Source organism: Neodiprion virginianus, chromosome 6 (genome assembly GCF_021901495.1).
Source record: "Neodiprion virginianus isolate iyNeoVirg1 chromosome 6, iyNeoVirg1.1, whole genome shotgun sequence".
Classification (NCBI taxonomy): domain Eukaryota; kingdom Metazoa; phylum Arthropoda; class Insecta; order Hymenoptera; family Diprionidae; genus Neodiprion; species Neodiprion virginianus.
Window position 1 is genome coordinate 9,785,127 of NC_060882.1, and position 22,153 is coordinate 9,807,279.

At 34.2% G+C, this 22,153-nt stretch overlaps 4 protein-coding genes across 13 annotated transcripts; 2 read left to right on the top strand and 2 right to left on the bottom strand.

Moving 5' to 3' along the window:
* Positions 1 to 161: 161 nt before the first annotated feature.
* Positions 162 to 4,158, bottom strand: LOC124306610 (testis-expressed protein 10 homolog). Its single transcript, XM_046767401.1, has 5 exons — positions 3,474 to 4,158; positions 2,219 to 3,380; positions 1,799 to 2,036; positions 1,521 to 1,675; positions 162 to 1,411 (listed from the first exon to the last, which is right to left on the bottom strand). Exons 1-5 carry the CDS (start codon positions 3,678 to 3,680, stop codon positions 1,308 to 1,310), a joined length of 1,866 nt encoding a protein of 621 aa, XP_046623357.1. The 5' UTR covers positions 3,681 to 4,158; the 3' UTR covers positions 162 to 1,307.
* A 456-nt stretch (positions 4,159 to 4,614) lies between these two features.
* LOC124306608 (ATP-binding cassette sub-family B member 6) lies at positions 4,615 to 12,429 on the top strand. Of its 4 annotated transcripts, XM_046767397.1 has the most exons (13): positions 4,621 to 4,767; positions 5,105 to 5,263; positions 7,161 to 7,569; positions 7,858 to 8,057; positions 8,466 to 8,628; positions 9,352 to 9,563; positions 9,782 to 9,928; positions 10,016 to 10,239; positions 10,430 to 10,710; positions 10,868 to 10,968; positions 11,055 to 11,398; positions 11,563 to 11,720; positions 11,900 to 12,429. In XM_046767397.1, the coding sequence occupies exons 3-13, from the start codon at positions 7,261 to 7,263 to the stop codon at positions 12,290 to 12,292; spliced, it is 2,532 nt and encodes an 843-aa protein (XP_046623353.1). In that variant the 5' UTR covers positions 4,621 to 4,767; positions 5,105 to 5,263; positions 7,161 to 7,260; the 3' UTR covers positions 12,293 to 12,429. The 4 variants fall into 4 exon arrangements, with proteins under 4 accessions (XP_046623352.1, XP_046623355.1, XP_046623353.1 ...); XM_046767396.1 differs by lacking the exon at positions 5,105 to 5,263 and having other exon boundaries at positions 4,615 to 4,767; XM_046767399.1 differs by lacking the exon at positions 5,105 to 5,263 and having other exon boundaries at positions 4,620 to 4,767; positions 7,215 to 7,569.
* Positions 12,430 to 12,638: 209 nt separating this feature from the next.
* On the top strand, positions 12,639 to 18,569 carry LOC124306612 (pelle-like serine/threonine-protein kinase pik-1). Of its 2 annotated transcripts, none has more exons than XM_046767404.1 (5): positions 12,639 to 13,386; positions 13,903 to 14,045; positions 14,238 to 14,858; positions 15,072 to 15,511; positions 15,877 to 18,569. In XM_046767404.1, exons 2-5 carry the CDS (start codon positions 13,934 to 13,936, stop codon positions 16,216 to 16,218), a joined length of 1,515 nt encoding a protein of 504 aa, XP_046623360.1. In that variant the 5' UTR covers positions 12,639 to 13,386; positions 13,903 to 13,933; the 3' UTR covers positions 16,219 to 18,569. The 2 variants fall into 2 exon arrangements, with proteins under 2 accessions (XP_046623360.1, XP_046623361.1); XM_046767405.1 differs by lacking the exon at positions 12,639 to 13,386 and adding an exon at positions 13,393 to 13,584.
* On the bottom strand, positions 16,313 to 21,866 carry LOC124306615 (NEDD4 family-interacting protein 1). 6 transcript variants are annotated; one of them, XM_046767417.1, is made up of 7 exons: positions 21,592 to 21,860; positions 21,168 to 21,349; positions 20,862 to 21,026; positions 19,884 to 20,033; positions 19,680 to 19,821; positions 19,182 to 19,367; positions 16,313 to 18,968 (listed from the first exon to the last, which is right to left on the bottom strand). In XM_046767417.1, the coding sequence occupies exons 2-7, from the start codon at positions 21,192 to 21,194 to the stop codon at positions 18,865 to 18,867; spliced, it is 774 nt and encodes a 257-aa protein (XP_046623373.1). In that variant the 5' UTR covers positions 21,195 to 21,349; positions 21,592 to 21,860; the 3' UTR covers positions 16,313 to 18,864. The 6 variants fall into 6 exon arrangements, with proteins under 6 accessions (XP_046623373.1, XP_046623372.1, XP_046623374.1 ...); XM_046767416.1 differs by having other exon boundaries at positions 21,168 to 21,453; XM_046767418.1 differs by having other exon boundaries at positions 20,862 to 21,023; positions 21,168 to 21,864.
* Positions 21,867 to 22,153: the final 287 nt, after the last annotated feature.

The following is a 22,153-nucleotide window of genomic DNA, read 5'->3' on the forward strand; positions in this document are numbered from 1 at the left end:
TTCATTTTTAATTCATCATGAACTTGACCGATTCTTTTTTTATAACTAACTAAGCCAACATCACATTGCTCTTTTCACCGATGAGTTTTAAGGGACAACACCACTGTGACCCCCTGTTTTTTTTACATTTTTCAATAATTTTTTTGAATGATTTTTGAGCAAAATTTCTCGTCGAAATAGGCTATAATTTTTATTATTATTGAAATATCGAAAAAATCCTATGTAGTTCATTAGATGATCTATTTTCGTTGATACAGTAAAAATTTGAAGTCGATCGGATAAAAATTGCTCGAGTTTTGCTGCGGGCCGCACTCAAAAAAGTGGTTTCGAGAAAAACACGTTCAAAGTTTTAGGTTTGTTAATTTGTCCAACTCCGGAGGCAAAAAAATCGTTGATATTGCAACTGATATCGCGGTATTAGTGTTCAATGTTGGCCTGAGAAGCCTCATGAAAGTTCTGGAGACGTTGGGGATAATCATCGGCCCAAATTGTTTCAACTTTTGCGTTGAAACCGACGCAGCGCGGAGCACTGCACCGCTCCGCAAATATTCAACATCTACGAAAATAATTATTTTTTGGACCTGGGTCCAACGGCATCTTAATCTTAAAAGTATTTTAGATTTTTTTAAATGGTTTTCAAAAAATCGACTTTTTGAAACTGTCACAGTGGTGTAGTCCCTTAATTTTGTGCTATTCAATATAGCACATTGCCTACATGGTCAATGAGATGCACTAAATATAATTCACGCGTAACTCAAAAGTAATTAATGTCGGTTTATATATATCATAATTTATTGAGGAGCAGAGATGATTAAGTATTTTTTAAATTAAGTATATAATATATACAGTATATATTATAATGTAAAAATTATAGATTTCGATATAATTTTTGTAAAATTGCATTAAGAAGTAGTTTTTGTACAGGTAAATGATGTGAAAAATATTTCTGGTTATACTGTAAAGATATACAGAAAGAGTAAGCCAACGGAAGATATTTAGAAAATAAAAATCTATTTATTTATACTCGTCGAAAATTTCTCTCCCAAAACAAATACTTGCCACCTACCAGACTGGGAATATACTTAAGTCACAATGATTAATTTTAATATAATTTTTCCACTCTTGCAGTACTAAGATGAATTACTCAATGGAAGAAAAGCTGTACAGAACGTTCACAAGTGTGCATTATTTAGTATTTCTATTCAAAATCTGTACAGAATGATAATGCCACTACATGTGTATCGAAAATAATGTATATCACGTCGATTACCGACTATCGATGTGAACGAAATAACGGTAAGTAGGTTTCAGTAATACACTTGTCCATCTATGAAGTAAAAGAGGTTGCATATTGAAAGACGGGAACGTTTTTCATCATCGGATCCAATGATTTCAATTTTTTTCGCATTTTCTGCAAAAAATAATTTCGAAAGCTCTCAAATAGATGTTAAACTGAACATCGTGTTATTTTCTGTAATAAAATTGATCACAGTAAACGAGTAGAAAAAAAGGTTGCTTACCAATAATTTCTTCGTGTTTATCTCGAAGACTATTTTCAATCCATTTCCTGTATTGCAGTACAACTCTGTTTAACATCTTCAATGTATCCTCGTGGATACTGTGTTTGAGCAAAAAATTTGGTAGCGAAGCAATAAACTCCTTAAATGCAACCTCACTAGAATACAACAAAAGTACAAAATCTATGAAACACGTCCAAATTCTGCAGTGCAAGAGTTGCGCTGAACGTATGGATTTGGAATTAGACAGCATTTGCACAGAAGAGAATTAAAATAAGAACCTGTGTAATTCCGTAGCATCATGATCCAGAATAATTTTTGTAAGAACTTCAAAGAGCTGAGATCGCAACTCTTTTTTTGCATGCTTCGATTGAACATTGACCATAGCTCGCAATATTGATCCCAAATTGATTTTGTTATGATACCAAACCTTGCTCGCTCGAAGGAGCAAACACTTTACAGATCTGATCAATTGCAGAAGAGCAAAATTATCCCCGCTCGACCAATCTTCCAGTCTCTCTGCCAGGTATAAAAATTGTTAACATGATAGAAATGTATTCATTATTGAATGATTCACAATTGTAGGATTATTGGTTACTTAATAACACCTTGATTTTATAATTACCTTATATTTCGTCGAATCTTTCATCCATACAGAAATAAAAATATTGTCAAATTAACGATGCAATTATGGTACGTACCAATCATATATTGAAGGACACGCAGAGCCGGATCTTTAGCAGAGTGAGTGCTACCGTTTGTGAAGTTTTTTGATGATAACCATACGTATACGTGACAAATAGCCAAATTTTGTTCCAAGCATTTGGCATTTATATACACTGGTGTAAAATCGTCTTGTCTTTTCTTCAACTTTGTAAATGTCTTTGTCTCACAGTAAGGGAAATTCTCAAGAATACTTTTTTCAAACATATTACGAAAGTTATTGTTGAACCAAACTCCGATTGTATTTTTACCTAATTCTACTTCAAAGATATCCACATATTCAATTAACAATTCCATTATTTTCATAATCGTATTCAATAAACTTGAAGCTTCATTAGTTAAGACGAGATTTGACTGTGCAGTTCCATTTTGCTTCGGTGCAACTTCTATCCAGCTTTCGATCATCAACAGCATCAAAACTTTGGTGAATTTTTTCATCTCTTCAAGGTCCGAGCCATTGCCAACTTGTATATTCATTTCCTGCCCTCTACTAAGATTTAGCTGGTGTATCCGCAAATAGTTTTGTCGGAAAAGTGGTACGTGTGTTAAATTTGTGACGTTTATCTCTTCCGATTTATAAGTGAAATCGTTGTTTTGTCGTTTTTGACACTTGTTTACACTGATCATAGACGTCAAAATATTGCCCAATCTACTAAGAACATTAATTCTCCATCTGATACTTGTCTGCTTAGAGTTTAAAGTTGTTGTCAACTGTCTTTCCAATCTTGACTCTGTTCGCAATTTGGAAATCATGTCCAAGAAATTTGGTAAAACTTTTTGACAGCTACGAGCAAGTAGTACTCCACAATTCTCAGCTAAAACATCCAAGAACAAGAGAGAATCTTCCTTAATATTCGGATCAATATGCGTCATGGCGCAACTCAGGTACGATATTAATATATCGAAAAAAGGTTCCAGCTGATCATTTGATACTGGTTTTAAGATTAAATTCAAAGCTTTCAGAGAATCTCTTCGAACGCTCTTCTCTTTGTCAAGTGACAAAGCGGCAATGCTTTGAAGCAAAGAATGGAGTTGCGAGCTCAAAATCTTTGAAGAGTGGTGCGACAAGATATCTTTTAAGCCCTTTACTGCCTCCAGACGAACAGAACTGTTGTAATGATGTAGTCTTGTTATGAGTTCCTGTAAATTGCATTAGAGACAAGTTCTTCAGTGATCAAAAATAAAAAGAAAGAGCTCGAAACGGATCAAAGTAAATATAATTTTATAGCATACCTTTATATTTAAGTTTCGTCGACTAACTATATCTGTTTCATTTTGCGTCTTTAACTGGTCTCGAATAAGAATCTTTTTAACTTTAAATGACGTATCTGTAACATTGAGGCCTTTTGGCAGGTGCTTAGTCTTAGTCGTCTTAGTTTTCAATTTAACTTTCGCCTTTTCTGACTTCAAATTTTTCTGATGCCTATGGCCTTTTCCCATTTTTTGGAATTAATTTTCAATTTTTACGTGTACAAAAGCAAAATATGAACAATCTCGCGAAGCTCCACTTGTGGAACACGTTACACGTGGTGTATGTTGACTATTACAAGTTAGGTTAGGTTAGGTTAGGTCTGGACGTATAGAATTTTTTGTAGACTTATAAGAGAATTTTTCAGTTTCGCCCTCTCACGTTGAATTAAGGAGATTAATTTCACACACTTGAAAGTTGTTGAAAAAACTTTCACCAGACGGAATTTTGAATAATGTGAGGTTAATTATTACTGCTGACAATTCGCGTTATCAGCTGTGTGCGATAATTCGATTGGCTAAACCTTATCCCCGTTTGGCCGAAGGTTGACTAAATTTAGTTTTATATATTGACGTATCATAATACAAGTATTGAACCTAAAGCTGCGGGTTTACATTCGCAAAACCGAGTTATCTTATAAATTATCGCTGGCGGCAAAGGTGATGAACGTCACTTGGACCAATCAGGAACGGCTACACGCGTTCGCCGTTATTAAAATGCATGTATGCATGTTTGAACAATGCACCGACGGTTCGCAACATTTTGAATTATAAAATGGCTGTTTACCGTGAATTGCAATTGAACTAATTAATACGGGACCAAATATTGATTCCACATTTACGTTGGCAACCAATTAAAAAAAACTGTAATGAGGGTAATTTTATATGGTTGCGAACCTGCTTTATCATCTGTGATAAACTCAAGTCATACCTGTAAGTCATACCAACACACAACCGTAAGAATACATGATTGCTTGTGTATTTGCAGGTAAACATGGCGGACCAATGAATGAGTCCGATCGGTGTCGTCTGCGACAAATCCCACCAACCGATGAACGATTACCGCTCGTAGCTTCACGTGGCTTCACACGCAGCTACTAGGTAACTGAAGGTTACATCAATGAAGCGTATCTTGACTTGACCGATACGTGCGTGAATTATCACAGACACATGCCTACGTGCGATCGCTAGGAAGATGACAATTCGAATGTGCTTCAGAGCGAACTGTGAGGCTATGATCACAGTTGATTTGAAGTGTTGTGAGTGAGTGCGTGAAAAGGTAAACTTCCAACATTATATTTTTATTTTTACAATTACGCACTACCGAAATAACGTCTTATTAGAAATTGTTGGCGAAGAAAATGAGTGAATAAATGTACAAAGAGCGAAATTGAACAAACTTTGAAAAAGAGTGGTTCATGCACCTGAAGTGCATAGCATTAACACTTGCTGTATTCATGCATGACTGGTGTGTTAATATTTAAGAATTTGCGCATATTTGGTATGTATGGACAAGTCTATTAAAAGGAAACATGTCATTACACCTGTACCTAATAAAAATAATTGAATCTTCTTTTTAACATGATCGCTGCAATTGAATTCACTGCCCGCTTCAGACCCGTCTTGACTTGTTGCGTAATCGGTGGTCAGTGATTGTGCTACATGTGCAACTCTTCGATTAAAGCTTAACTTAAACTATGTGGATTATTATCACCTTGTCGTCCCCCCGAGAACGTTATTGACTGCTTCTATTTTGAAAATAATTACCTTGTAAAGTATGATACGCTAATCTTATATCTATCGATTGTTTGAATGTATATTACGAAGCGAATTATTCTGGGTTTTGTTATAGAATGTATGCGAACATGGACAGAATTAAATGAAATGATACGATCCGTTGAATATATCTAATTGAACGGAGCAGGGGTCAGGCAGTAAATAAATATTCATACTTTGATTTGTATTTATCTCAGTTCGATATGACACAATACCCGAATTACATGACATAAATATTTTTCAATATTTTTTAAGATTTGATAAATCAATATATACTATCGATAATGTACAATATTCATCTCTCGCATAGATATATTTGAATTCTACTTTGTAAATTAATTATTTTAAAAATGTCAGAATCAAATTCAGCATTTGACCAATCTGTTATCTGACAGTCTGATCCTATTATGACTGACGATAAAGAGATATAACAACTCATTATAGAAAACTTCAATACTTTTCAATACTTAATCATCATGCCTACCAATGTATTATTTTGCAGTCAAGTTTAATCTTTCAAATTATCAGGTCCGTACTTATATTTGAAACAGATCACACACAGTCTTCAAATTTATACAAATTAGATAATATAGATAAAATGGAGACATTTGGCATAGCATAATTTGTAATATCACTTATCATATGAAATTACTTGTTGTAGCATAAATGATATGGACAAATTTGATCTTTAAATTTCAAAGTATGTGCAAACAAATATTTGGTAGTTGGCAAAAAATAGTTTTTACTTGGGATAAAAAAAAGAGTTCCTTGATAAATTAAGTAAAGTATATCACTAAAACAAATATGACTAACGGCTGATAAGTTGTTACCAGTTTTGAACTTGAAACTATTTCTTATGTCGAATATATTTTATTTGTACACCCTCGTTTATATGCAATTATAATATTTCATTGTAACATCTTTAAGCCGATTAATAGAAATAACAAAAAATTTAATTCTCATAGACTCAAAAATCTTAGTCACCGAATTTAAAAACCCGGAAAGTCAAAGTAAAGAAAATTAAAAATATAGAAAATCGAAATACAGAAAGAGAAAATATATAAAAGTTGAAACATAGATCAGCAAAATCGAGAATCTGCATACAAGTCTATATCATCGTGAGGAATTCTGACGATTCTGCAGTTTGATATTCTATATTCTAACCTTTCTGTTCTTTTGCTTTACCATACTTTGAATTTCAACATTTTAAAATTCTATGAATTAAGTTTTCATTTCTTTGGAAATTCGATTTTGTAGTCCTTCGATTTTTTGATCTTTCTATCTTATTACCCCTACCAGTTTGTACTTAGAGTCGGCTTACAAAATTATAATACAATTCACTAACTTCCAGTGAAGAACATCCAGAATCGCAAATCAATAAACTGATAACTCTGACCTCTGTTCCCAAATTACGCAAAATAAATTGAGATTTTTTTCTTATAAGTATGACTTTTTCCTTACATATTTGAAATTCGTCGCGAGAGGCACATTTCAGACTTGTGTGTATGACTTGTTGAGATGTGCACATTAGACATCTGTATGTGGCTATCAATGTGTCTATATCTAAATTGGCAAAAATAATGTAATGTACGATGATATACGCATATTAATAGCCACATACAGAGGTCTAATGTGCACATGTCAACAAGTCACACACACTGAATTTCAAATATGTATATATTCAAGGCACACGAAAACAAAAACAATTTCGAATACAGGTGATGAGACAAATTAATGACAGTATAGTCAGGGCGGCTCGGTGGTCTAGTGGAGTAAGTCTCCGGTAAAGCATCTCTAGATACCAGGTCCGATTCCTGGCTCCGTCGTTAATTTTTCAACTGACCTGAAAATTTTCGAAATTGTACTCTTTTTATGACTTTTTCCTCTAACTTTCAGATGGCACCAAAATGAGGCACACTGTTATCACTGGTATTTGAATAAAATTTACAGCAAAATACAGCATTGGATCATCTGAAATAAGACATTCCATATAATCATGAATGCAACAATGACCTTTTGCCCACCAAACATTACCCTCAATGAAATTTGGGTAAATCATGGCACTTCAAAATGTTTCATGGACACTGTCAGCACCTGTTTCATATCTTCGTATCTCATGATATTTGGGACAATTCAATTATGGATGTACAAAAAATATTCGACAGAAATAAACGAAAATTTACTGGGAAAAAGTACATTGTACAATGTTCAGAAATTTGCCTTATACTTCTTACCGTTTCTCAGCGTGGTTAGAATAATACTTCAAGCCACTGTATTGGATGATAAAACAATATATGGATACATGGTACGTATAATATGATTGAATTTAATATTACCACAATAATGATGGACAAATCATTTTATCGCTCCAATACCAATTCATTAACGATTTTACTGATTTTTTATATTAATCCGTAATAAATTCATAAAAAATCTAAAAAGCCAGAGATCGGTGCCAGTTTAGTGTTCAAAAAAATAAAGTAAATTAATTTGTACCGTTATGTTAGATAAGCAGTACATTCAGTATTTGAAATTTCAATCTTTAGTTTATAATGTGGATACTTGTTAAATTCGACTGCCATACATGTTTCAGATATTATCCACAGTTCTGACCGTCGTAATTTATCCATATTCAGTTCATATCCTGAGAGTCGAGCGCTACAAATTATTACCCAGTGTTCCAACTCGAGGTCATGGATTGGTACTACTAGGATTCTGGACTCTAGCTTTCGTATCGGAGAACTTAGTCTTCATAAATATTGGTAGGCTGGAATGGTGGTTCCACTTGAATTCGTAAGTATTCGTACATGCTGCTGAACATGTCAAAGTTCTACTTTAATTTGTTGTCCCATAATGTCATTGGATTTATCTTGCATCTTTGGTTTTGTTTATTCGTTGCATTATTCTAAAATATTATTGGGACAATGCCATGCACTTTTTTTATTAGTCAGTTCGTACAGAGTGAGGTGTTTGAATGAAAACACTGATATCTTTTTAATTACTATAAACATAGACAAATGATGAATCTAATGTTACACAGTTTATTTTATCACGAAATTTCATTAAACACATCTTATCGTTAGTTGGTGTTTTAGAAAAATATAATATCAAGGGTTACTGGCAATATAATTACAATGAAAAATATACATAAATCGACACATTAATGTGTACCAAGGTGTGATCACATCATTTTATTTGCAGGTTGACTGACCAAATAGAAATGTCTCTATTTGTATTACGGTACGTCACTAGCTTGGTAATTTTTGCATTGGGACTGAAAGCTCCAGGAATAACTGATATGGTTCAAAATGATTATCGCACAATCAATGACAATGCAAATGTACGACCAAGATTCCGCCAAAATGTAAGTTGTTCAAATATGCAAGATCTTTGTCATCAGCAAGTATTATTGTCACTATCAATAGCTTTGTAAAAGATGGTGGATTAGATGTTCTTAACTCTCATACTGTGTGTGAAAAGATTAAAATATAACAAGATATGCTTTTTTTCTTGTGCTGTATCTATCATTGAACATTGTTTTCAACGAAAAATCTAAATCTGAAGTATTAGTGTGACATGCCAGTAATGTCAGATATTCATTTTTTATAACATATTTCTAATACTTCAGTATATCTCATATCCACCTCTGTAATCACATTTCACAGATTTACAATTATATTAACCGTATATTTATTATATTATAATAAACGTGTGTGTTATTCTTGTCGGATGATTTGTTCTGTAGTCTTAGCAAACCTTTTATAGAACCAACATACAGTTCAATTTATACTAAACATATTGCCAGATCTGTAGCACACGCCAAAGATATGAAATATCTAATTTGCAGAAAAATTGACCATGCCACTTGTTTTATCTCAGCAAGAATTCCATTATTGAAACTTGTTGATTTTTATGACAAAAAAAAATTAATACTTATGGCACCAAGTTTAGCATTAAGTGTGTAATCACTGAAAATAATACATGTTGTATATCAAATTATAACATGCATAGCAAATAGCAGCAATGTTTCTATCATCTTATTGTCCCTCTTGTCACGAACATCCATAAAATTGACATACCTTTGCAGCGCTTAGATGACAACTCATCGACATGGAAAAATGCATGGCACAAGATCAAAACACTTGCTCCGTTTCTGTGGCCAAAAACAGATATTCTTCTACAATTCAGGGTGTTGTTTTGTTTTATTTTGCTTGCCTCTGGTCGAGTGGTCAACTTGTATGTTCCAATATACAACAAAAAAATTGTAGACAGTGTTGCGGAAGAACCAGTTACATTCAGGTCAGTGTTCTAGAGCAATTTTATGCGGTATTGATTTTCTCGTTCCCCAACAAGCCGTATAAAAATGGAAACTGATGAAAAGTACCGGTCAATTGTTATGTGAATAATTACGTGAATGTAGCTAATGTCTCTTTAAATCAGGTACATCTATTTCCATACTTCGAAAAGGCTTCAGTCACAAATTATATATAGTATCAAAAATTTTCATTCATTTTTAGATGGGATTTGGTACTCATATATGTTGGATTCAAGTTCTTACAAGGCGGTGGTACTGGAGGCATGGGTTTGTTGAATAATCTCAGATCATTTTTATGGATCCAAATTCAACAGTATACGACCCGTGAAGTTGAGGTCGAATTATTCAGGTAACCTTGATTTTTTTAATATAATTTTTCTATAACTCGTTTGAATAAACTGCATACTTTTATTGAACACATAATTTCCGATTACAGACATTTGCACAGCTTGAGCTTACGTTGGCATTTGGGTAGAAAAACTGGAGAAGTTTTAAGAATTATGGATCGTGGAACAGATTCTATTAACAACCTATTGAACTACATTCTTTTTTCAATTGTACCGACTATTGTTGATATTGTAATAGCTATTGTATTTTTCATAAGCACATTTAATAAGTGGTTCGGTATAATTGTTTTTGTAACTATGACGTTATATATTGGTAAGTTAACAGTCAGTTCCGCATACCTTTCGATTCACGTTTCACTTCAGATTTTCCGGATTATCATATTAATCCCTTCATAAGTAGTTTCCTAAATTTCTGTCACATCACACCTATGTAAATATTCTGCTGTGGCAATCGAAGCTACATAACAAGTTACAACTATTAATGACGTTCATAAAAATTTCAGCTGCAACAATTGGTGTGACGGAATGGCGAACAAAGTTTCAACGTCGAATGAACCTTGCTGATAATGCTCAGAAGGCGCGTAGTGTCGACAGTTTGTTGAATTTTGAAACTGTCAAATATTATGGTGCAGAATCTTACGAAGTAAAGAGCTACAGAGAAGCTATCTTGAAATTTCAAACTGAAGAATGGAAGTCCATGATAACTTTAAACATTTTGAACACAATACAGAACGTTATTATCTGCGGTGGCTTACTCGCAGGTTCCTTACTCTGTTTGCACATGGTAATTGTTTTCACTTCTCTCCAAATACGAATTTGTATCTTACTCAAATTACCTATTATTAAACTTTTTCACTTATTAATATTATTAATCTTATTAATGGGTCACTATTATTTACCAAAGTTTCTAGCTATATTCATCCACGCTCGATTTATTATAGGTTGTTACTAATGACGGATTGACTATTGGTGATTACGTGCTCTTTGCTAGTTACATTATACAATTGTATGTTCCTTTGAATTGGTTCGGTACCTACTATCGGTAAGATTTTGAATACGAAAAAAATTTTAGGATCACTGAATATAGCTGTTGAAATTTGTGAACTGATTCAAATATTTTAATTGCAGAGCAATTCAAAAGAACTTTGTAGACATGGAAAATATGTTTGAACTTCTGAGAGAAGAACAAGAGATCATTGATGCGCCCGGTGCTGGACCTTTGGTTATTAAGCGAGGCGGAGTGGAATTTTCAAACGTGTCATTCGGATATACACCTGAAAGGGTTGTTCTACGAAATATAAGCTTTGTAGCTCCACCTGGTAAAACCATAGCATTCGTTGGACCATCTGGAGCAGGAAAATCAACAATTATGCGATTACTGTTCAGATTCTATGATGTAGAACAAGGAGCTGTTATAGTTGATGGACAAAATGTCAAAACTGTTCGACAAGATACATTGAGAAGTGCCATAGGTAACTATTTCAGACAATTGAGACGACATTTGAATTACAAACCTTCATGGAATTGTCGTGACATTACAAATTTCCAAAATTATACTTATGTTAATACAATTATTGTAATACATTGATTATAAGATTTTGGGTCTGTAATCTGATTGGCGTATTTTTCTATTTAGGTGTTGTGCCGCAGGACACTGTATTGTTCAATAACACTATCAAGTATAACATTCAGTATGGAAAAATTGAAGCACCAGAAGCTGATGTCATTGCAGCAGCTAAGAATGCAGATATTCATGAAAGAATTCTAAGTTTCCCTGATGCATACGAAACAATGGTTTGCTTACTTTAATGCTTGTTAACAACATTACAGAAAATGTCTTTGTATAAAATCTTTGGACTTTTTAACAACATTTCTGTAGAATGTTTCGGCATCTGAAAAATTTTCCTTAAAATATTCGTTAAAAATCTCAGGCTTTGCTGTAAGACCAATGGGTATTTTTTATTTCGACACAGGTTGGCGAGAGAGGATTGCGATTGAGTGGCGGTGAAAAACAACGTGTTGCAATTGCTCGAACAATTTTAAAATCACCTACGATTGTTCTCCTCGATGAAGCTACCAGTGCTTTGGACACACAGACAGAGCGTACAATTCAAGCAGCATTAAATCGCGTCTGTGCAAATCGTACAACCATTATAATTGCTCATAGATTATCAACTATAATTCATGCAGACGAAATTTTAGTTTTGAAAGATGGGGAAATCATTGAAAGGGGTAAACACAACGAATTAATTTCGTACGGCGGAGTGTATCACAACATGTGGCAAGCGCAACTACAAAACAATCAGAACGGTGAAGTTGCTGTAGAAAATGGTGATATAGATGACGATGATAAAAAGGCATCCTAGATCCAATAGATCAAAATTGATGACATAACTTGTACGCATGTACATGTACTATGTGTATATTTGTACAAGTAGATAATTATGTCATGCCTATGTATACGTATTTATCTTAGAGCTTAATATAGTATACTCAAGAAACACTTTCTGATTTCTCATTTGTAGATTGTATTTTCTGTCACCTTGAGATATACATAAAACATTTCTCTACATACGTTTGTACAATATTTCCCGTTAACGACAAAAGTTTTGTTCGGGTTAAAATTTTGTGTCAAAAAATTATCCACGTGTAGATCTTTTGTTAGAGAACTTTTATTTGGCAGATTGAATGAGAATCGATGACGAAAAAGAATACTTATGGCTTACGGTAGCACAACAAACTACGATTTTTATCTTCCACTTTCCAAAATCTGTTTCTAATGCGCTCTTAAGTTAGCTAAATCCTATTAGAGGAAAATGATATTTGTTCGTGATATTTATTTCTCAAAAAGCCTTTCAGAACTGATCTGAATTCAAAGTTAAATGGTGATTTTGTGATGAAATATGTTCTGCAGATCACCAGATGATCTCCCCTTATTCTTCAGCTTTGATACATACAAGCCTTGGTTTGAATAGATTTTTCTGAAGTTGCCAAGCAAGCTGACAATATGTAAACAGCGATTTCACGACAATCTTAATATAATCCAAGTTTGGAACATTTATGTAAGTCATTAAAAAAAACTGACTTCTGTTTTAAATGCATTGTTTTCGGTTTCTTTCGTCACGCAGTCATCTGTACAGTTGATACAGTTTCACTGAACTCTAATACTTATGCATGCATGCACAGCGTAGTTACCCATCGTATGATCTCTGCAGGGTGCAGTTTTTCACGCGGCCGTCTATTTCCTCAAGTCTAAAAATAGCACTGTCGAAATTATGGGAAAGAACCAGTGACTTCATCATCCCCGCTTGCCTGGAAACCAGCCAATCAGGCTGCGACTTGCTAGTTGCAAAGGTCGGGGTTTTTGTAGACTGCAGACGTTCGACATTTGTATAGCAACCTGTTATGCGTGACGTCACAACTAACAGTCTTCAGTCAACGTCTAGTGTGTAATTGGAAGGTAAAAAAAATATGTTTTGACGTGAGAGTAAACCAGGATTATTTCGTTAATTCTATTAGATTAGTATGCAAGATATAATATCAGATATTAGTAAAATTTAAACACGCAATGTAAAATTAAATTTATTTTCAAACATTTAACCATATAACGAAATCCAGTCTGTCGCGCGAACTTCTAACCTATCTGACTATTTCTAGGGTAATTAACTCGCACAACACTTTTATTTGATTCTTGTGACACTTTGTTGAGATTCTTCGCAGTTCATCGTCATGTTCGTCTACGTAATCAACGCAACTAACCCAACACAACCATCTTTTATCTTGTTTCACTTGCCATGTTATTGTTTTTAAACAATAGAAACTGGCACCAGATATTGCTCATGGCATTAACAGCACATAAGGCCTCCAAATTCCAATAATTGCCCACTGGCAACTTGTTGTTACAAAGATGGATAGTTTCTCAATCCAAATACAATCCCTCACATTTTAATTCAATGTAATTTTCATCATGATCTAGTGCTTTTGGCTTTGTCATCGACTATCCTGAAATGGCTGTGCAGCATGGACAGACTAATCTTTATATCGATGATTTACCTTGGCTTGAAAGAGAAGAATTATGCAGAATTCTCAATCAGAACAATGAATGGGAAGAGCTAGCAGGTAACGTTTTTACCCATAAATTTGCTATAAATCAGGGCCAAGTCAGGTTTGGCTAATTTTTTATTAACAGTCGGAAGCAGCGTTTCAATAAATTTAGACTCGATTTAAGATAGAACCGAACAGCTGAACTTGATACCATGTCGTACTATAAGTTAGAGTGAATAGTGAAAAACAATATTCGTCTTTCTTTAGGTAAATGGATGAAATTTGATGTATCTACTGTTCAATGTTTAAGAAAGAACGAAAATCCGACAGATAAGCTTTTGAAAATGTGGTCTACTTTCAATCATACAGTACAGGAACTGTTCCTTTTATTATATAAGATGCAACACCATCAGGCAATGCTACTTCTGAAAAATTTTGTCAATCCCAAGTACAGCAAGCTTATCACCAACCGGAAAAGGCTTTCAGCACAATTATTGAATTGCCATGTAGCTGACGAACATTCAAAAGATCTGAAAATAGGAACTAACAATTTCAATCACATTCAACCAGCTTCAAGCGATGTGCAGAAGCTTTGTATTTATCAAACAATGTACGAAAGAGTGGCAAAAATGTTAGACAAGTTCCCACTGCCGAATGATCTAGATCCAAGCAATTCGGATAATATGCTTGTACCAACTGGTGTAAATGAAAATCTTGCTCCAGTTCCAAGACCTGTAGTGGATGGTTCTAAAAATAATAATCAATTGAAGATATCACTTATTGATACCGACCTACCTCAACCATCTTATGATGAATTAGCAAAAGCTACGCATAATTGGAGCAAACACAACATACTGGGAAGAGGAGGTTTTGGAACAGTTTTTAAAGGTCAGTGTGTACCGTGTTATGCATACATAATTCAATTCAAAACAAATAATTCTTAGGTGAATGATCTCTGGACAGTTGAAAATTTTACTAGAAAATAAATTCGTATACATAGGATTCAAATCAATTTACGAAGGAACTTACAAAAAAGTTTTAAAAATCAATCATGTAACTAATTTGTCAACTGGTACTGACTTTAACACTTCTCAAATCTAGGTATATGGAAAGGCACCCCGGTAGCCATTAAAAAAATAGAACAACGAGGTTCTGATTCGAAGGAAAGCTACTTGATCCAGGTAGAACAGTCTTTAAGAGAATTGAAAATTTTGTACGCCCGGAGACATGACAATATCCTGCCACTGTATGGTCACAGCATAGGCGGAGAAGCTCCATGCCTAGTATATCAACTCATGCCAAATGGATCATTAGAAGATAAACTTTCCTTGAGACAAGGATCCCAACCCCTAAATTGGTTGCAACGACATAATATAGCCACGGGTACAGCTGGAGGCTTACAATACCTGCATACTATTGGCCACAAACCACTCATCCATGGAGACATAAAAAGTGCCAACATTCTGTTAGATAAAAATTTTGAGCCGAAAATTGGTGATTTTGGATTAGCTAGAGATGGACCTGAACAGGATTACATGAAGGTAAATTTCTAGTTGAATAGATGTGTAATCATAGCGATACAATCGTCATTAACCTGAAGTAAAATAGTGAAAAAGGTCTTGGGGTGACATTTTTTTTTTTGTTAAAACCTGTATTCTTGTACTGCCTATATATATATATATGTATATATGTACACCAGAGTGAGTTTGATACTTGTGCTTGGTTCGATCATTTACCTGATATAAATAGACATTTCGAAATAATAAACTCTACTTTGTAAAAATCCAGCCCACTAAATACATAATTGAACACAGATATGATAAAATAATGTATTACAAAGAATTGCCCCCATTTGTTCGACTAAGTTTAACCAATTCACCAATATACAATTGTCATTGTTTTACAGGTAAGCCGAGTGCAAGGAACCAGACCATATTTGCCTGACGAATTTTTGCGCGATAGGAATTTGTCAACAAAAGTTGATACTTATAGCTATGGTATTGTATTATTAGAATTAGCTACTGGATTAGGAGCATACAGTAACGCAAGACCAGAACATAAATTCCTAAAAGCTTATGTGGACAGTTTCGAAGAAAAGGACATACCTCTATTAAAAGACAGTACAGCTGGTACAGAAAAAGATAAAGTTTTCGATAATCTAATAGTTTTAGGAAAATGGTGCACAAACACGTTGCCTAAAGATCGGCCGCAAATGGTTGATGTTCACCGCAAGCTTGAAAGATTATAATGGTTCCTTAAGCACGAAAACGAGTCCTGTATTTCATTTACTGACCCTACGAAAGCTGTTGATAACGCAGAATAGGATTTTTTCCTGTATGCTGGAGTTTGAAAATAATAACCAACAATAACAAACGTGACTGACGATTTAAAAGTGTCTCTTACTATGAGAACTTTATATAAGGGCAATAAATTAGCAAGGCACGTCAAATTTTTTAACCAGAATTCAGACAAGAGTGTCAAGATGTAACTAAATATACCAATATGTTTTGCTATCAAGTTGCTAACGTTCCTAGGTTATGAAGAAAAAAATATGAAACTCACGAGAATTCACAGTGACATTAACTAGATCGACAAGGTAAATTTCAAATAAGTGTATTGTAACACCGATTGTGTATGATTTAGTTTCAAGATGTATGTATTAATTCAACTAAAATAAAAATACTCAGGAAAAACTGCACAGTTTCATGACAAACTAAATTCTGGTACTGATAAATATCTTGATTTTATAAATATAAATGTCATCGATACTTGAAGAACTATGGAAAATCATCATGCTGATATCATTACACAAAAAAAGTTGAAAATACAGGTCCGGACTGGCAAAACGACTAACACTACTATTCTACTTCACTGTAATTACATTTAATTTGAATCTTCACTGCCATATCGAATAGAAGATTTTAAAAATATTTTATAGAAAGCTGAAAAAGAAGTAGCTTGTTACTATTGAAAGTCTGGAAAAAAAGGCCAGTAAAAGTACGCTGAATTTTTGTTAGAATACACAATATTGCCTGTTGTTTTCAGTTGACTTTCTAACAATGTTTTAATATACGAGTTATGCTAATGTGTTTTCATTATATACAGCAAAAAGTAAAGAGGAACAACGTACAAAAATTTCAATCTCAATTGTCCACACTGTCACGTATGCACGGACGCTCATCGTAACAGTGTCAACGCAAGTGAATTTTGTATACACCAATCACCGGATAAATGAACATCTTTGGTAATAACAAATATGTAATTTTGATACTAGGAAAGACTCGATTTCATTTTATCCGATAATCCAAACTAGGTAATGGGAACAGTGTTATACATACATTGACACTCAGCTGTTGCCATGACAAGTAGTGGGACCCGTACTTATTTAATCTTGCAGAGCCAGATAGTGGGATCATCCGTGACCTTGTGTCCATTCACAGTGCATATATCTTCAATCAAGTCACATTGACCTATATGAGATCCTGCATAATTATCCGGTGTTGACCGTTACTATGAGCGCTGTTAGCTGGACAGAACTCCCGTCCAAGGTCACAATACAGTGAACATTTTGAAATACATCATAAGATCCGCTACAAATAATATATTTTTTACATCCATACAATATTCTTTCTGTTTCTTCTCTTTGCACATCTTATGCGATAATTAATAATTATTATTTATGAATACGTAGTTACACGTGAAATTTGAATAGCTTAAAGCCCACCTATTTTTGATTTGTAAAAACAACCGAACGTGTAAACAGTTAATCATTTAGCACTATATTTTGTATTTTCTTCTATTTGTAATTAGTTTATGCTTCTCGTTTTTGTAGAAATCTAAGGTGCAGAGTACGATATGTACTAACAGTAAGCTCAGCCTGCACGTATACATGTAATACATAGGGAAACACATTGAATGAGTTAAACTATTTTACACGCTATATAATAATATATGTATAATAATATACCACAGGAGTAGCCAAATGTCTAATCATCTTTGTTGGTTGTTTAAAATATACAATTGTATGCACGTAGCCAGCTTTTTTCTTAGACAACGTATACGCTGTAAGTATACAACAATTAGATTCGTTTTCAACAAACTAAAATATAACATATCGCATTGCACAATACATCATTAACATTACTAATAATAATAGTAATAATATAATACATATATTATATCATTCGCTTAAGCCTAAGGATTTTGTATAATATATTTATATTTATATAAATCAGTTATCATGTGTGCACAAGCAATTTAGGATATCCACATTCCAATTTTTGTGTACATGGATTAGTATCTAAAAGCGTACGTTAACGCTATAAAAGATATCGTACTCACAATTATAATTCAATATTTATACACATGAATAGGTGAATTTCTCACAACTTTAGGCGGGGTTAATGCACCAAAAGCAAAGGGCCAGATATCTGATAATGTATTGAAACTCAATTGTTACTTGTTACTCGAATAATTACTGTAGATAGTACTGCGCCTCAATATGTTGGTATTTTTATTGATGTTTGAATGACATTAGAACGCAAGAAACTACGTTCATTTGTAACATTGAATTATAAATCAATCTATCTTTTACTTTGTTTGCGCAATAAAAATGTATTTACCTGTTTTCGGTTCAAAATTAAAAATCACTTATTGCAATTCCAACGGATGCCACAGTTTTTTGTCTTCGTGTTTATTTTTTGTTCCATTATAACGCTGATGAAGTGTAGCATAATCTTTATAGACTGACTTTCCTATTTATTACATTTACAATCATTCAACGATCTACACATGATGTAGATTAGATAATCTAAAATTTTATGAGAGTAGATTTTCTTTCATACAATTACAATCTCCAAAAATCAGGTAAACTGCGGTGCAGACGTGTGAAATATCAATAAAAAAATAGTAAACGCTCCTGAGCACTGCCTGACAAAAGTCTCCATCCTCGTTTAATATTCAGATATTGAATAATGGCACGTACACAGATTAAGACTCCTGCAATATCAACAACAACAACAATTAGGGTAGTAAGAAATTTTTACCTCAAAGTTTTATTTTCTCAAAGATTTTGTTTGTAAGCACTGTGACAATCATAAAATAGTCCCAGTTTCTCAATATGAAAGATTTGTTTTTTTCTGTTAGGTACCAATACAAGCTTTGTTTGCGCCGGTTTAATCTAATAATTAATATGAGTAATACGTTACATACCAAATGCCATGATTAGCCACCATAACCATGAGTTTTCACGTGAAGCTAAATCAGTGGAATGTTTAACAATAAGTGTCCATTTCGCCAGTGACAGGCCGAATCCAGACAATGCTCCATACCGAGAAGCAATTGTGTGACAAAAACACATCATCAACAGGAATCCAATCCAGTTGAAAAGGAATGCAACTGTAAGAAAATTGTTTCACCCAAAATTGAGTGATTTAATCCTTATCAAGCATATTTAAACATGTAAGAAACGTGATTATTTAGAAAGAAAAGAACACAATATTCGATACCTCAAGTTTTAATATGGGTTACTGTCCTTATAGTTAAGTGAACTTGACTTATTCTAAAAATTTCAGAAGGTAAAATTGAATAACATCACAAGGTAAATTGACTTAAACTGAAATATCCAATGATTGAAATATACGAACATGCTGTGAAGAATGTTGTCACTAGTGAAAATAACACTGATCAGACAAAGCATAATTTTCTTACCCATGAAAGCTGTGAAGAACATAAAGTCTGTGCCAAGCAAACCACTTTCCGAGTCACCTTCTGCTGCTTCTGTGTCCAGAGCTAGAAACACCCGTGGTTGTTGTGGTGGTCTCATGCTCCCTGACTGAAATAATTGTCCAAACTAACTTTGACTTCGTATCGAAGAATTGAAGAAACTGGCAAAGAAATATATACTCAACCAACCACTATTTGTGGGCGAGGATGTGGCGTGGTCTCACCCTGCATAGTCTTTTCCCGCTGTACTTCTTCATAGCTTGGTAATTTGGTGGCGACTTCATATGGCGGTGGTGCAGAGAAATCTGGCTTTGGCGGTGGTATTTCGTCAACGCTCATCTATAAGATTTATATTATAATATTCAGTACCCAAGATTATCACAATAACCAATGTTTTTTCTATTCCAACTGAGAAAGCTTTTTTGCCAATATATAGGACAAAGTAAATATATTTCTGCTGCTTCACTTACAACGTGTGCATGGATCTAGACTCATTCTAAATAGAAACAATAAAATTTAATATTTCATGTCCAAGAGAAAGACAAGTTATAACTTCAGTTACTTCGATAAAATTCCCTAAGAGTTTCCAATAAAGGAAAAATTCCTAGTTTTTCAACATTTCCGGATGTGAATAATACCAAAGTTGCAAAACATTGGTATTACTCAGGATTGTGATATCTGTCTGCATGTATGTGTGGGAATACCACATTATCAGCCTATCCGGTACAATTTAACTTCATTAAGCACAGTATAATAAATGTTACAATACACACTTGTTACTGAAATTATCGAATTTGCAGCACGACTTAATATTACGTGTCATCATTTCAAATATATTCTACTGAGAACTAGCATTCAGCAATTAAATTGGTGTAAAAATTACAGCAATGTGTTTTAGATGATTTACCATAAGACATTCGTTATACTGACCCTGAAAAAAGATATGACAAGAAATTTACATTCCATAGATTTCAACACTGCAATACATTTCAGCTCTCCAGTCATTAGATGCCCTGTAAATATGAAATTACTAAAGGCATTTAACACAGGGAGCAAGAATCCTCATGTCGTCAAACTTGAAGCGCGAATGACGGCAGTTTTACAAACAGCAGAATACCACTACAAACTGTTTTCCCACACAAAAGCAAAGAAATGATGATTATTTACCATGACTGGAGTGGAAGGTGCAGCTTGACCTACAGGCACTACACTAGTCCGATTAATACTGTTGTTATGGGGGTGTACTTGGATTGCTGGTAGAGCTACTGTAAGTGCAGGTACTTCGCTTGGGACTGATGAAACAGCAGAAGAGTCATTTGTGGCCTGCGGCTGCTGAAAACATTATATTGAATTGGGTTTAATAATATGGAAGTGTCTAAACGGCTACGTATGAAGAAGAAAGTGTGAATATCCTGTGCATATATGATGTGGAAGTGAAATATTAGCAACATGCGAAAACGCCACTTAATTTACCATGTTGTAATGAATGTTGTTATCCATCCCCGCGCGGAATCACGCACTGATGTTTTCAAATTTATTTTCTCGATTGCTCAATGAAACGTCGAACGTGCCAAGACGATATGTTATTCGGGTTCGCAACGGCAGCAGTAGTAGTAGTAACAGTAGTAGTACTTCATACAATCGATGGCTGACAGCTGCAAAAATTGCTTCTCCGGTAATTGGTCCAAAAATGCTAAATCCACGCCGGCGCTTTCACAACGAGTCTAGGAACGAGTCTAGGCTCAAGGCACGGACTTGCCTACGGTGGACAGTGGTTTTTTTTTCACGTATGACTCGTTTAGCGTGATAACAGAATTTCATTCCCAGGATGGGAGCTAGGTAATTCGCTACCAGTCAGATTGTATAATGTGTCATATGATTCATTGTGTATGCATACCTGAATCAATCTAATTGTAAATATTCTTAAAGTTGGTTACTGTCACTTATGATACTACGTTGAATGACAACGGGTTTACTCCAAGATTGGTATAATCACCATTGACGGTATACAGCAAAATTTCACGCAAATTTCTAAACCCGCGATACTGGAATATTCCACGACAAACGAAAGTTGAGAGTGATCGTAATGGTGTACACATACAATAATACATGCGGTCACACGCAACGAGGTTTCGACTGCCACCTCTTCAGTCAACGCCCATGAAGCCGAACCCGCCGATATTTAAATAATTGTCAGTTTGAGCAGATGTAGAAAAAGAATACTGGGCGAATAAACTTTTGTGTAACAGATGAATATTGAACTGGTGGGTGAACTGTTTTTCATACTAGATCATTGATTTACTTTAACATTCTTGAAAATGATTCGCGTAATGTTTGTTCATATTCACTCAGCTACCGGTTGTACTTTCACTAGCTTACATCGTTACCGACCGTCGATGGATAAGGTTAAACGCTGTCAATTAGCAGATATTGTTCAATTAGCGACAACGATTGCTTTA